Source organism: Rhinoraja longicauda, chromosome 23 (genome assembly GCF_053455715.1).
Source record: "Rhinoraja longicauda isolate Sanriku21f chromosome 23, sRhiLon1.1, whole genome shotgun sequence".
In the NCBI taxonomy this organism is placed as follows: Eukaryota; Metazoa; Chordata; class Chondrichthyes; order Rajiformes; family Arhynchobatidae; genus Rhinoraja; species Rhinoraja longicauda.
Window position 1 is genome coordinate 13,659,099 of NC_135975.1, and position 15,555 is coordinate 13,674,653.

The following is a 15,555-nucleotide window of genomic DNA, read 5'->3' on the forward strand; positions in this document are numbered from 1 at the left end:
AGTACCAGAATTCGCCTGCAATAGTACATTCACTTAAATTGAATTGTGAACGCAGCCCAGACCATCACACAAACCAACCATCCTTCTATTGACTCCATTTATCCCTCACACTGCCCCGGCAAGACCAGCAGTGTAATCAAGGACGAGTTGCACCCTGGCCACTCTCTGTTCTCCCCTCAACCATCAGGCAAAAGGTATAGAAGTGTGAAAACGCACACCTCCAAATTCAGGGACAGCTTCTTCCCAGATGTTATCAGGCAACTGAATCATCCGACCACAATAAGAGAGCAGTGCTGTACTACTATCTATCTCATTGGTGACCCTCGTACTATGCTTGATCGGACTTTACTGGCTTTACCTTGCGCTAATCATTATTCCCTTATCATGTCTCTATACACTGTAAATGGCTCGATTGTAATCATGTTTTGTTTTTCTGCTGACTGGTTAGCATGCAACAAAAGTTTTTCATTGTACACGTGTCAATAAATTAAACTAATCTATCAGCATCTTACCGCCCATGAATACGGAAATCCAGCTGTCAGCAGGATGTTGGGCTAACTATCCATTACTTATAATACAACCTTAGCACAAAAATCTTTTAAGGAAATGATTTTAATGAAAGTGAAAGGGATGGGTAAGTGATAATTGAAATTAATTTCCCATCATTTTAGCTCACTGCCGCCTGCAAATTCTGCCAAATCAAGTCTACAGAATGTTAGAATCATTCAAAATGTCAAATTTATTCAAATAAAAGCTAACTTCAGCTTAACCCTCTGCAAACCACTAAACACTGATAAGCCCACATCCACTTCATCTTTGTATCAAAGTAGAATTCTTAAAGCTCAAATCATCCTCAGTTGAAAACAAAATCACATGGTAAACATATTTTATATGGTTGTACATGTCAATTTTGGATTTTGCATAAATTGAAATACCCCCTTAAAGTTTTTTTTGATCTGTATTGAGAAAGCAGAAAACATTTTCCTCAATAAACAGTGTAATCAAAATCAAAAAATTTCAGAAGCTGGATCCCTCTAGTGCTAACAAAGAATATTTGACTCTAAACATTAACTATTTCTCGTTCCACAAAAAATGCTTACTAACCTGATAAGACCATACTATCCTGGTCTTTAGACCTTTTAGACTAAAAGTAAAAGTGTATTTTTAAATATTCGAGTGCTTGAAGTTCTTAAACCTCAGCTATGTTCCAGTCAGATGTTTCACAGCTGCCACTCTTATGCAGCCTGTGACAGTTATGCATTGGGCTTTCATACAGTTAAAGAACTCCCCAGTTTCAAGGAGCCAACAGAACTCCAACAATACAAAAGCATCTCACTGCATGATGTTTGAATTTCAGATTGAAAAGTTTGCAGATTGGCTGTGTTTTCTGCTGTAGCTGGTTCACAAGTTTGCATTAATAATCATCTTAAATTTCCTCTTTTCACACAACATTTCACTACTTTGTAGATTCACACTTACCTGACATATTTTCCCTTTTCCTTGTTTGCAGCAACATAGCTCTGTCTCTATCCAAACTCCTGGAAGAATAATTACATGATTACAGTTTTATGCAACATATCAATAGAATCTTGAAAAATATAATATGTTTCATGTTATTAATTGTACATACCGAGGCTGACAACGATCACACAGGTAGGTTTCTGGAATATGCTGCCTGTCAATACCCATGCAATCTATATGCTGCCACACACTACGAATAAAAATTAAAAAGATTAAATTAAGTTGAAAAAACCTGCTGCAACTATAAACATTACTTGCACAATTAATGACATAACATATTTAATTTCAAGCCATTACCTTAATCTTTCATGAGTTTCTGTAATGCAAACCAACTAGTTGTTAACTTTTAGTTTAAAAAGGTGAAATATGTCATATACATCTAATCTATAAAATAACGACAGCATAACCTACAGCATTGTGAAAAACAAAGAGATTTTTAATTAAAATTTATGGTGCTAATTTAAGGTTTAGAGTAGAAACCAATGGGGTCCTAAAAGAGCCTCTTCCTATTCTTTGTTTTATATTTCAAAATTATTTTCAGAACATTCACATACAAGTGTGCAAAAACAAAATCTCGTCTCTTCTCACTGAAAACAGAAATATGCAATTCAAAGAAAAATAACAATGTTTCTGCTAAGCTGTTCATACATTCTGCATTTTTTAATGCCAGCAGATTGATTTGTCTATTAAACTTGAGTTTAATATTCAAATTTAATCTTCTACATGGAAAACACACAATGTAAATATTTGTTTTGAAATCCAATTTTTTTTCCATTTTCAAACTAGTTGGCAAAGTGCTAAAAGGTAAATTACAGTTCTCTCCTTGGGAAACAAATTAAATGTAGTTTAAATATTCTTGAAATAGGCAATGACAGTCCTGCCTCTTCCCTCTGCCAGCTCCCCCCCCCCCTCCCCCCAGCTACAATCAGTCTGAAGGTTTACTTGTTTAGCTTAACATCTTAAAAAAATAATACATTCGAGATGCATAAAATAAACATCAGTAGTTGAGCACTAAGGGGAAAATGCTCAAATAGTGGGAGCCATGCCTCACTGAAAGAAAAATGGTAGTGGTCATTCATTCCAGTCTTACAACATCACCGTAGCAATTCCTCAAGAGATTGTCCTTGACAAAACCATCTTCAATGGCATGATTCTTTCTAGAAATGGGGATGCCTGCACAATAGCAATTGAAGCAATCCATACATCCAAGAAGACCTAGATAACATTCAGGCATGGACGAATAAGCAGAAAATATCATTCACACTGCACATGTGCCTGAAAATGACAATCAATGAGAAAAAGTCTATCCACCAAATCAACATTCAATGGTATTATCAAGGCCCATTCCCCTACCATCAATATCGTAGAGGTCACCACTGATCAGAAATTAAACTAACGTAGGCATATAAATATGGGTTAAAAGAACAAGTGATCTGTATATCCTGTGGTGAATTCACTACCTGCCATGTAATGGAATATTCACCAATGCTTGCATAAGCGCAACTACAAAAACACGCAAGAAACTCATCATTCAGAAGGAACTCATTTGAATGGGACCACATCCGCCATCCTAAATATAAACAATCTTCACCAGTGATGCGGTGTAGCTGCAGTGTTGTTCCTTCCTCGGGCTTCTCCAACAGCACTTCCTAAACTTTCAAGCACAAGGAAGAACAACAGCCTCAGATGCATGAGAACACCATGATATATATGCTCCCCTTCAAATCGTACAATATCTTGGCTTGGAAATACATTGTCATTCATGCATCACTATTGGATCTAAATTCTGGAAACCCCTTCCTAACAGGACAGAGAGTAACCTTCAAAAGGACTGCAGCAGCTCAAGAAGATCGATCAACATTACTTTCTCAAGTGTCATAAGGAATGGTCAATAAACAGTGACACTACCAGGTCACCCAATCTTAACAAGCAGAACAAAATCCAATACGGCCATTCTAATGAATGATTATGAACTTTACTACAGCACATTCCCAACACATTTTTAAAATATTAATTATCCAGGTATTTCTCAAAATACAGAAAATTTTGTGTTAAACATTTTCCATTTGGAATATCCAGCATCACAATTATAAATGCTCAAGTATATGCATGGAGACATGATGCAAAGAGTGTTCCCCAAACTCTATGCAACAACTCACTGTGGGCAGCAATGAATGGATAATCTGAGGAAGGCCACTTCATTTGAAAAGTAATTTTAGATGATCATAAATATCGAGGAACAAGTTTTTAAAATCACATAGTTGAATTCACTAATGCTATAATCTTTTTTTAATTCTTTCCATTGTTATTTTCTTAACAGTCCTGTTTTTGTTCAGATTGTTAGCACACAAGGAGAATCTCGTAACAATTTTATTATTCAAAATTATGGTAATTACAACAAATGATTTTACCTGCCTATTGTTATAATTTGCTTTGAAATAATTTTGTAGCTCTTTTCAATCCTGCAGACTCAGTAAGAAGTACAATTGATGGACATTTCCAGTATCCTCTGACCATTGGCTGTTAAATTGGCTGATCAATTTCCACATGATGAAATAGTCTCGATAGTCCATCTGGATATGAAATTCTGATGTGGAATGTCTTGTGGTGAATTTGGACCACTGACAAGATTTGGACAAAACTTGGACCAAAAATTTGGACTAATTGATTTACATTAGAATTCATGCTCCACATATCTCTCATCCCACTCCATTTCACCAAACCCAAACAGCAGGTCTTTCTACTGCACTATGTGGTATATAAATGCTTCTCTGCTAGTTGCCTCATGAAACTCCAAGTGGTAACTTCAACATTCATACCAGTCTGAAAAATCTTAATCCTGCATTCTTCCAGCCTTGGAGGGCATCTACAATACACGATGCCACCAGCATTCATATAGACTCCTCACACTCCTGCACACTCTGTTCGAACTTCTACCATCCGTTAGACGTTACAAGGCCTTCTATGCCCGCTAATTAATTTATTGCATCGAATGGAAGTCGCGTTCCCAATCCCGTTGTACCCCTATACAATGACAATAAAGATATATTGTATTGTATTCATCGCATTTATTAGAGAACACCGTAAACTTGTCAGTCCCACCCTCACCATTTCTGCTAGAACTTAAGCAGAAATACTCTCTCCATATTTATGCCTTTTTTCTATTTTTCCTATAGAACCTTGCACTATTTATCTTCAGACACTATAAAAGTTTAGTAAACCCCACTTTATCAGAGCAAAGCCCTTCAGATCAGAAATTATTCTAGAAAGAGCTTCTAAAGATTAAACTCAATATTTACAAGTACTTTACACAGAACATGCAGCACATATACCCGCGAGGCTCTACCTCTGACTCGGGAGGTTCTAGCCCGCAAGGCCATACCTCCAACTCACGAGGTTCCGACCCGCGAGGTTCCACTGCTGGTCGGGCCCAGGCTCTGACCTACGAGGCTCCACCACCAACTCACGAGACTCTGGCCCGCGAGGCCCAGGCCACTAGGCTCCACTGCCGGGCCATGAGGCACCGGCCTCTCAGAGGTACTTCCAGAAGGCGCCTGCCGCAGCGGCACCTCCATAAGGCATCTGCCACAGCCACTATTCATCACAACCACTGTGCGTTCCCTCCACATTATCTATTTTCTTGAGATTTTCATATTTGATTCTTGAACTTGCTTTCAGCAAGTGGAAAAAACCCTCTTTGTGTCTATTCTATCAAAACTTTTCATAATTTTGACGGAGGTTGTGAAACCATTATCAGACTTAACCTCATCAATTATTGAACAGAACACTCAACGTTCTCAGCAATTTTCTTCCTTCCAATATTTCAACTAAGCGACTAACATATTATCCCTACAAATATTCAAATGGCTTTGAAGTTTGAAGCAAATGATTAGTCACTCCTGACCTCAGTGCGTAAATTTCAGCCTGGGAAACGAAACGTCTAGCAGGATTTTTTTCAATGTATCCCATGTAAAATAAAGGTGATGAGGCTGATGATGAGGTTAGCTCAGATAATATTTCTGACATATTCCTGGTTCTGCATGGCTAAAAGAATAAGCTTCCCTTTCAAAATCATCCTTTCAAATAGAAAACTATCATGTAACTCAAGATACAGATGATATGCAATGGTTAAAATTATGCAGTCCTACCTGCATTTATCACAACAGATCATGTATCCATCATCATGGGTGAATCCACAGATGCACCTGGTAATATCTGTCCCATAACTTCCATCCTCAGAAGTGCTGATCGTGGTGGCACTGGAGGTTTCATCAAAATTAGCAGTGGTGAATATGCTTACTTCATTTTTTCCTATCACAACTGCTGGAGGAGGAGATGCAGGGGGTGTTGGTGGAGGACGAGCACCATAGTTGTGGTCCTACAATTGAAGAAAAAAGAGATTAAGATACCCAATTTTATTTATTTGCTGTGTTATTTTGATAATGTATTCAGTGATGAAGAATACATCAAACACTTGCAACTTTACAGTGAATACATTCTATTCAGCACCATTTTTTAATTCTCTGGACCTAACAAAAGAACAGAAAATCTTACCACACCATGTATCATTTCAAATATCAAGGTGATCACCTTTATAAGTTAAGCTGATAATTTAAATTATTGTGAAATAAATTACTGCAGATAGTAAATTTCATTCGTCTACCACTATGGGTTGAAAGTCAGGCATTACCATCTCAATTTACAACATAAGCTATCTATGAAAACTTCATTTCTAATAGAACCTAAGGAAGCTGACAAATCATTACACCTTGTTCTTCAAAAAGTTACAAATTATTGTACGCCCACAACATTTTCCTACCAAGAACTAACATTAGCACAATTATTAAATTGTCATCTACAAAACTTAATTGTTGTGAAATAAAGCAACTAGGCCAAAAATATATTTTAACAGCTTGTCTATGTATCTGTTCACATTCAGTTTTAAAAACTACCATCAGATGTTTAGCAGTAGACTGGTATTTGTGGAAACATAACTTTTAGATTTTGGAATAGGATTCAGTTACGGGCGGTGTAAATACAAAAAATATTTTTTTATACTATAAGGAATTAATATAATTAGTTCACAATTAAAGAAAAACATAGGATGGTGGTGGAAGGTTGCTTCTTGGTCTGGAGGCCTGTGGTTAAGTGGTGTGCCTCAGGAATCAGTGCTAAGCCAATTGCTGTTTGTCATCTATATCAATGATTTGAATGAGAAAATATAAAACATGATTAGTAAGTGTGCAGACTAAATAGGCATCGTAGACAGTGAGGATGGTTATTAAGAATTACAGCAGGATCTTAATCAACTGAGTAAATGGGCCGAGGAATGGCTTATGGAGTTTAATTTAGATAAGTGTGAGGCATTGTACTTTGAGAAGTCAAACCAGAGCAGGACCTTCACAAAGAACAGTGGCTGGCACGGTGGCACAGGGATGGAGTTGTTGCCTTACAGCGCTTGAAACGTCTGAGACCTGTTCTCCCCGTGACCGTGTGGGTTTTCGCCAAGACGTGCAGGTTTGTAGGTAAAATTGGCTTGGTACAAGTGTAAATTGTCCCGTGTGTGTGTGTAAGGTAGTGTTAATATGCGGGACTCACTGGTCGGTGCGGACTCGGTGGGCCTGTTTTTGCACCATATCTCTAAACTAAACTAAAGTAGGGCCTTGGGGAATGTTGTAGAGCAGAGATATATGGGAGTACGTGCATAGTTCACCAAAAGTAGCATTGTAAGTAGATAGGATGGCGAAGGTGGCTTTTGGCACACTGGCCTCCATCAGTCAGGCAACTGGGTAGAGAAGTCATGACGTTATGTTACAGTTGCCCAAGATATTGGTATGGCTGCACTTGGAGCACTGTATTTAGCTTTTGAGCTGGAAAGAGTGCAGAGATTTATGAGGATGTTGCCAGGGCCCAAAACCCTGACCAACAGGAAAAGGTTGGGCAAAGACTTTATTCCTTGGAGCGATGAGGTTGAGTGATGATCTTAAAGGCCTGTATAAGGGGGATAGACATGAGAGGGATAGACAGAGTGAATGCATGGAGTCACTTTCCCAGAATCTTTTTCCCAAAATGTCAGTTTAAATTGAGAGGAGAAAGGTTTAATAGGAACCTGGGGGTCAACTATTTCCACAATAGTGGTGGGTATATGGAAAGAGCTGTCAGAGGAAGTGGATGAGGCAGGTACAAAAGCAAATTTAAAAGACATTTGGACAGGTACACAGATAGAAAATGTTTAGTGGGATATGGGCAAATGTGAGCAAACAGGATTAGATTAGATGGGGCATTATTGGTCAGGTTGGACCCGTTTCTATGCTGAGTGACTCTAAAAACTGACGAGTTGGGGTGCAGGAAATAATCATTCTATTCACAGTCACAACTCTCTATATCTGAAATCTTCTGTTGTACACTTAGTGTTACAGCATAACCGTGATTGCTTTTCCATCTTCGTGCTTCATTTCAGTATGGAAATGAGAATAACTGAGCAGGGCAGAGTTTTTAAAGTATCATAATATTCTGAATCACCTTTGCAGAAGAAATTCTAGGGTTTATGATAGTGTTTTAAGAGATTGTTGCACTTTTACATTTCAACAATGGCCTTGACATCAAGTCAAATAAATTTATTTTTAGATGCCCACAATTGTACACCAGTGAAAAATTCTATATAATCCTCTTTGTGTCTGTCTCAATAATAGATTCACATGCAGATAAGAAATAATGCCCACTAATGAAGAGACCAGTCTGTCTTTTAAAAAGTCTATTAACAATTATAGAAAAAATAAAAACATTTAGTAACAATGCACAAAAACAAGCAAAATAAACTTTATTATATATCAATGTAATAAATATTAAGTAATAACAATGGCTACACCTCAGTCGTCCAGGACCTCACCTGCAGCTAGAGAAGATGCAAAGATCTTCATCGATGCCCCTGTAATCTTCTCTCTTGCCTCTCTCAATAATGTAGGATAGATCCCATCAGACCATGGGGATTTAGCCACCTTAATGCTCTCCAAGAGCCACAACATCACCTCCTTCTTGATATCATACAACCCAAATTGCTATTTCAGAGAACAGTTTAAAATGACAGCTTAGCACAGTCATCAGCATCTTTCAAGAGTAACTAAAAATGGGCAATACATGTCTCATCGCCTAATTAATATTATATTCGGAGATGATTATAGTTAGATCATCAGAAATTAAAGTATGCAGGTTGAAATGCAGTTATTCTATTAATTAGAAAACTTACTGCATAAGGCAAACCAATGTAACTATGCGAATGATGAGAACTGCTGGTATATAGTTGATGTGGATAACTGTTTGATTTTTCTACCACCACAGGGCTCGCTTCTACCGATTCTGGTCTGGAAAAAGAGAAAATGCACTGAATTACTCATTATGTTTTAGATTTATCGCAGCACATAATTCATTCAACTGGAAATAATTATACTTACATGTTACATATTATGTTTTTTTTAAAGATATACACATAAGTAAGGCTTCTATTATATTTACCATTATAATCACATTATAATTAAAAATAAACTTGTACTTAAGTGCCTTGAAAGGTCACAAAATGTCCCAAAGAGCTTTGAGGGATGTTATCAAACAAAATTTTACAACATGCAAGGACTTATTAGTGCAGGTTACCAAACGTTTGGTCAGAGATAGGTTTTCAGAAGTGCATTAAGAAAGTAGAAAGGCAAACATATCAAGAAAATTCCAAAGCTAGAACTTTTCTACCTGAATACACACAACCAATAAATCCGGGAAATATTTCCAGCAGTTGTGCTGTGGTTGCAGTGCGAAAAGTTTCCAAATGCACAGCAGATATTCACTCATGCTATCCCACCTACACCTCCCAAACCTCAAACCTGTACCACCAAAGGACACAGGATTAGGCACACCTCCTGCAGGTTTCCTTGTAAGGCGATGGAGGGCGGCCTTCAGAAGCCAGGGACTTACCAGGACCGGGAGAAGTCCAGAACACCCAGCACGTGAACAGGACCTTTGACTTTCTACTTTTTCTTTTGTAAATTGTGCCAAAATATGTGCAAAGAATTTCACTGTGCAGTGCACACGTGACAATAAAGAAACATTCTAACCCATCACTCAAACTCCAGGTCCCTCAGGTAGGCCGACTTGGGCCTACTGACTGTCCCGCGGTCTAGGCTTAAGCTCAGGGGTGACCGCGCTTTTGTGGTTGCAGCTCCTAGGATGTGGAACAGCATCCCCCTCCCCATCAGAACTGCCCCCTCCATCAACTCCTTTAAGTCCAGGCTCAAAACCTACTTCTATTCCCTAGCGTTTGAGGCCCTCTGAGGGGGCGCTGTAAACTGTTTATGTCTGTGTTGTTAGGTTTGTGTGCTATTGTATGTTCTGTTTTAGTACCTGCATTGATGTACAGCACTTTGGTCAATGTTGGTTGTGTTTAAATGTGCTATACAAATAAAATTGACTTGACTTGACTTGATTATGGTCTTTTGTAACATGGGTTTACCTATTTAACTCTATTTATGTATTGGATAGATATGTCATGACAATTTATGTACATCATATACCTATAGATACATCGTATGCCTTTCTTTATAGGTGTATGATATGTTTGCCTTCATAGGAGTATCAGAGTCAGGATGTGATGATGCAGTTTTATAAAACTTTGGTTAGGCCATATTTGGAATATTGCGTGCAGTTCTGGAAGGAATTGGAAGCTTTGGAAAGGGAACAGAGGTTTACCAGACTTGGATTGGTTTCTCTGGAACGCCAGAAGCAGCAGGGAGACCTGATAGAAGTATATAAAATGATGAGAGGCAAAGATAGGGTAGAATACAAAAATCAAATACTAGAGGGCATAGTTTTAAGATCAGAGGGTCAATGTTTAAAGGAGAATTTTTTTTTACACAGTGGGTGGTGAGTGCCTGGAACGCGCCGATGGGGTTGGTGGTTGAGGCAGATACAATTGTGGTATTTAAAAGAGTTTTGGATAGGCATATGGAAAAGAATGGAGGGATATGAATTATGCATAAGTAGATAAGAGATGGTCTTGGCATCATGTGCAGCACAGATATTGTAGTCCAAATGGGGCTATTCTTGTGCTGTACTATTCTTTGTTCTATTACACTTTTTAAAAATCTTTATATGCTGTGTAGCACTTTTAGTATTTTACATTCTTTTGCCACCAATTAATTCGATGGCCTGAAAAACACATAGGCTGCGTGCCTTTCTATCCCATTGTCCTATTTTACTGTTTCAATAAAAATGCTTGCACAAACAACTGTGATAGCTTATTTTAACTCAACATTTTGGAACTTGCAATAGTCTATTCCATCCAGAATTTTATTTCCTGTGAATGATGACCATCAAAATTGGATGATGTAAATAAAAAACACAAAATAAAAGTTTTTCAGTTAAAAGGAATTTCAATCACTTTCAATCAATTCCCATCTCCTTCAGAAATAATGACTTCCTGCTGGGATACCTTTCAATAGAACCCATGAACCTTTGCCAATTCATCAAAGTAGTTAAATGTTTTGTGTGAACCCTGAATACAAGTAACAAGATTAATCGCAAACACATTTCTCACAGGATAATAGACAGCAGACAAGAAATTTCAACAAACTCACTCTTCCTAAAATCAGAAATGCTTAAAACTAACCAGTGGCTGTACTGCCATTCTGGCTAAAATTTATCAATTCAGAACTGAGTTCAGGGCCAGCACTATTCTGTTTGGCTCAACATTTTACCATACAACATGAGCACTTATAGAACCAGGTTTCTGAGAATTTTATATTATCATTTAGACCATATGACTAAAAGATCATTGCAACACATCTTCATTGAAGGAACAACTTTAAAATATATATATTTTAGCAAATATTCTGTGTTATTCTTACACTTTCCAAAAGATCTCTTCGCAGTATTTATTTCCACCCAATGGGGAGAAGCATATTGGCAGTAATTTCTGTCCTGCAAAGAACAGACACTGCAACACCTTATCAAACAATGGATACAAGTTAACCAGAAAATAAAGATTATCTGTTCAAATCAAATCTCAACATGAATGATCAAATTGACTTTTAGTCTATATATTGTAAACTCATTCTAAAACATATCTACAGAATATTACAAGCGGCTTAACTACAATACAACTGTTCCTAGTCTCACATGGTGTCTAACAATCAATGTCAGTTGTAAAGCAAATCAACGATTATAATTTTAAGCTATCACAAATTTTTAAATTATTTATCAAAATATGTAACAGATAAATATCTTACTTGTTCTAAACATAAAGAATGCAGTCAAGAGGGTCTAAATCAATACATTATCAACAGTAAAGCAATCAACCAACACGGAAGAAAAAAAATTATTGCAGCACATGCTTTACATCCACCCAACTGTCACGGAACACAGTAACCTCGTTGTGATCATCGACCAGACTGTTCACATCCTTTACAGTACCAAATCATTCCGCCCAAAGTAAAAATTACACAATCTACTGCACAACAAATATTGCACCATAATACTAGTTCCTTGTGTAAGAATATACTGAAAGCTCCACAAGAAGCAAATTCCTCAAGGACAAAGGTACAATCAAGGATCGTGCCTTTTCTTATCAGTTATGTTATTATTGAAATTATTATTTAACACTTTGCTGGAAAAGAGTTCAGAAATTAAGTTACTTTTATAGATTCATTTCTGCTGCTCATATAGGTATTTAAATGTGCATGGTAACAATCTGCAAAGCTTAGCAAGCACTGCATAATGTTGAATAAAATGATAGGGAATCCAGAACGTAATCCCAAAATGATTATTGTAGGCTGAACTTTAATATTTCCATTACAGTAATTGGCTACAATGCCTATAGGAAGGAACTGCATATATCGAAGATCAACACAAAATGCTGGAGTAACTCAGCAGGTCAGGCAGCATCTCTGGAGAAAAGAAACAGATGATGTTTCGGCTTGGAACCCTTCTTCAGATCAAATAAAGGTTCCCATTCCAAAATGTCACCTATTCCTTCACTCCAGAGATGCTGCCTGACCTGCTGAGTTACTCCCGCACTTTGTGTCTATCTCATGCTTAAAATTGAACAGATTAAAAAAAGTATTTGGCATTAAACCAAAAGTAGTATATAAATGTAATTTATAAATATATTTTCATGTAAAATTAAAACGCAACGAACCTCATGTGCATTGATCTAAATACCTAATAGATAATTCAAGCATGATCATTATCATAGATGTATCTATATATCTGAAATTGTTAAGTTCGAAGATGCAACACAAAATATTAATCAAGTACGGAGAACATGAATTAAAACCAAAAAAATCATCTTGAAATAGATTAAAATTGCAGCAAATGGAACCTGAAACCTGGTTACGTTCTATCGGACTGTCAGGCATTTATTTTCAGACACAGGCTTTAATTTAGATATATTTTCGACATAGCGGCTGAGTCAAAAAACAGCGGCAGTTTAATGCCTACTATTTATTTTTAACTAAAATGTGTTCCTTTTCAAAAAATTTGTAACTTACTATAATTTATTAATTGCACAAGATGGTTGCAAAAGGGTTCAAGTTAACCAAAAGTTTAACCAATTATAGCCATAATTTATAGACTGTCAACGTCATTTAATATTTCTTAATTGTCTGATACCACTATAATGTTAATACTTTCTCCATTTTATATCAACATTCAATCAGTTCATCAACATCAAAATATTAAAATGTTTTAATATTTAACGGGTGACAGACCGTACCCCTAAGTGCACTTGTAATGCAAATTTACTGCCACAAGATGGTGATCTGGTGCAGTTTACACTGGTGCACAAGCTATTTAGTCTACATCCAAGTACGGAAAATGTTACAAATATTTCCAACATCATAATCAAGTTTCTCTCCATTTTTAGTTTAATAGAAACTAGACGGATGTGCACCCTTTGGGTGCAAATCTCTGCTGCGGGTTGTCCTGCTGGAGCGGCTGAGGGGGGGGGGGGGGATAAGGGGGGGTTGAGGCATGGAGTGGGTGAGTGGGGGGAAGGGGAGTTGGGGAGGGACGGTGAGGGGGGAAGGGGAGTTGGGGGAAGGGGAGTTGGGGGGAGGGGAGTTGGGGGGAGGGGAGTTGGGGGGAGGGGAGTTGGGGGGAGGGGAGTTGGGGGGAGGGGAGTTGGGGGGAGGGGAGTTGGGGGAAGGGGAGTTGGGGGAAGGGGAGTTGGGGGAAGGGGAGTTGGGGGAAGGGGAGTTGGGGGAAGGGGAGTTGGGGGAAGGGGAGTTGGGGGAAGGGGAGTTGGGGGAAGGGGAGTTGGGGGGTGAGGGATTTGGGGGGTGAGGGAGTTGGGGGGTGAGGGAGTTGGGGGGTGAGGGAGGGATAAGGGGGGGTGAGGGGGGATTGAGTGATTGAGTGGGAAGGAAGGGGGGTTGAAGTGGGGGAGTGGGTGGGGGGGGAGGTGGGGAGGTGAGGGGGAGAGGAGGAGAGGGGGAGCTGGACCAACGCAAAAGAGGTTTGGGAGCGGAACCGTTGGGTGTAAAGCTTCGGGCCCAGAAACCCTACCGATCCGTGAACCCGTTGCAGGGCAGGAAGAATCCCCCGTGGCCGTGCCGGGCCCAGCAATCCTACCGATCCATGCACCCGTTGGCTTGTGGGGAGTATTCCCCGGGGCCGGTGGCAGGCGGGGAGTGCCCCCCGGGGCCATGCCAGGCCTTGAGACCCTACCGATCCGTGCACACATTGGCGGGCGGGAAGCGTCCCCCGGGGCCGTGGACTGGACGTAGTGACGGGTGGGGAGTGTCCCCCAGAGCCTTGCCGGGCCCAGCAACCCTACTGATCCGTGGACCTATTGGCGGTGAAAGGCACTTACCTGTGCCCCGTGCGTGTTGCACTGATCGGCAGCGACGGCCATCTTGTTGAACCCTCTGCCGCCGCGCTGTGCCACGGGACGAAGGTCAGGCACGGGGTATGTCGGGATGGGCGCCAGTCCTCTCGCGGGGGTTGGGGGAGCGCATTTGTTAATGTTAGCCCCCCCCCCCCCCCCACCTCATTGGCTGCGACTCCCTGGCCCCCCTCCCTCATTGGCTGTTACTCGGGCGGGTCCCATTGTGACATCACACTCTGAACATGACAAGCAATCGGTTTAATAAGGTGATTTTTAAACTTTAAAATCTCTCTAACTTGAAAAATATAAGAGCAATTTGAATGAAACTTGGATGAATGTGTCCCCAGGACAACGATGAGTATGGTGGGCCTAAAATTGTGCAGGTCGTGTATCGTATTTTTGTGGCGAGAAGGGAATACAGAACAACGGGACACAGAAATAACAGCAACAAACATAATGAGAATTTTAGTAATATACTAGACCAAGTGGGCCCGTTCCTCGTAGGGTTTCCATTGCGACCTGGGGAAATCGAGTTTTTTCTTTAAAATAAATTGTCTGTTAAAAAAATTAAATGAATCTCGATGGGGGTGGGGGGGAGAGGGAGGAGGGGAGAGGGAGGAGGGGAGAGGGAGGAGGGGAAAGGGAGCCACTGATACCGTTCTGTCAGCGGCCATCTTCTTTCTCCTTCACTGTGGTGCCGTGCTCCTCCAGGGGAGGGAGAGCGCAATTAAAGGCGGTACAGGGAAGGGGAGAGGGTGTGACCGAGGAGCCTTGGACCCAAAGCCTCTCCTGTATTGGTGTAGCACCCTCAACCCCTACTCAATCCCCCTTATCCCCCCCCTCCCTACCCCCACCCTCCCATCTTCCCTGACCCCCACTGTCCCCCTTGCCCCCACCCGCTCTCTCATCACCCCACCACCACCCCCCCCACCCCTGCTGCCCCTTCCCCCACCCCTCCTCCTCCTCCCCACCCCCGCTCTCCCCTCCTCCCCACCCCACCCTCCTCCCCACCCACCCTCCTCCCCAGCCCCTCTCCCTCCCACCCCCACTCACTCTCCCCCACCACCCCCCTTTCCACCACTCTCTCCTCCCCCCACTCCCCCATTCTCTCCTCCCCCAGCCCCACTCTCACTCTCCCCACCACCCCCCTTTCCCCCACTCTCCTC

The 15,555-nt window shown here is 40.3% G+C and overlaps 1 protein-coding gene across 7 annotated transcripts in view; it reads right to left on the minus strand.

The window, feature by feature from the left end:
• Positions 1-15,555, minus strand: part of kmt2e (lysine (K)-specific methyltransferase 2E) — a 109,433-nt gene that overhangs the window by 63,467 nt on the left and 30,411 nt on the right. For all 7 annotated transcript variants that reach the window (XM_078419684.1, XM_078419686.1, XM_078419685.1 and 4 more), the window contains exons 3-6: positions 8,768-8,882; positions 5,670-5,899; positions 1,631-1,711; positions 1,480-1,538 (exon numbers count right to left, since the gene is read on the minus strand). In XM_078419684.1, coding sequence (XP_078275810.1) covers positions 1,480-1,538; positions 1,631-1,711; positions 5,670-5,899; positions 8,768-8,882 — 485 coding nt within the window. The remainder of the gene's footprint in view (positions 1-1,479; positions 1,539-1,630; positions 1,712-5,669; positions 5,900-8,767; positions 8,883-15,555) is intronic.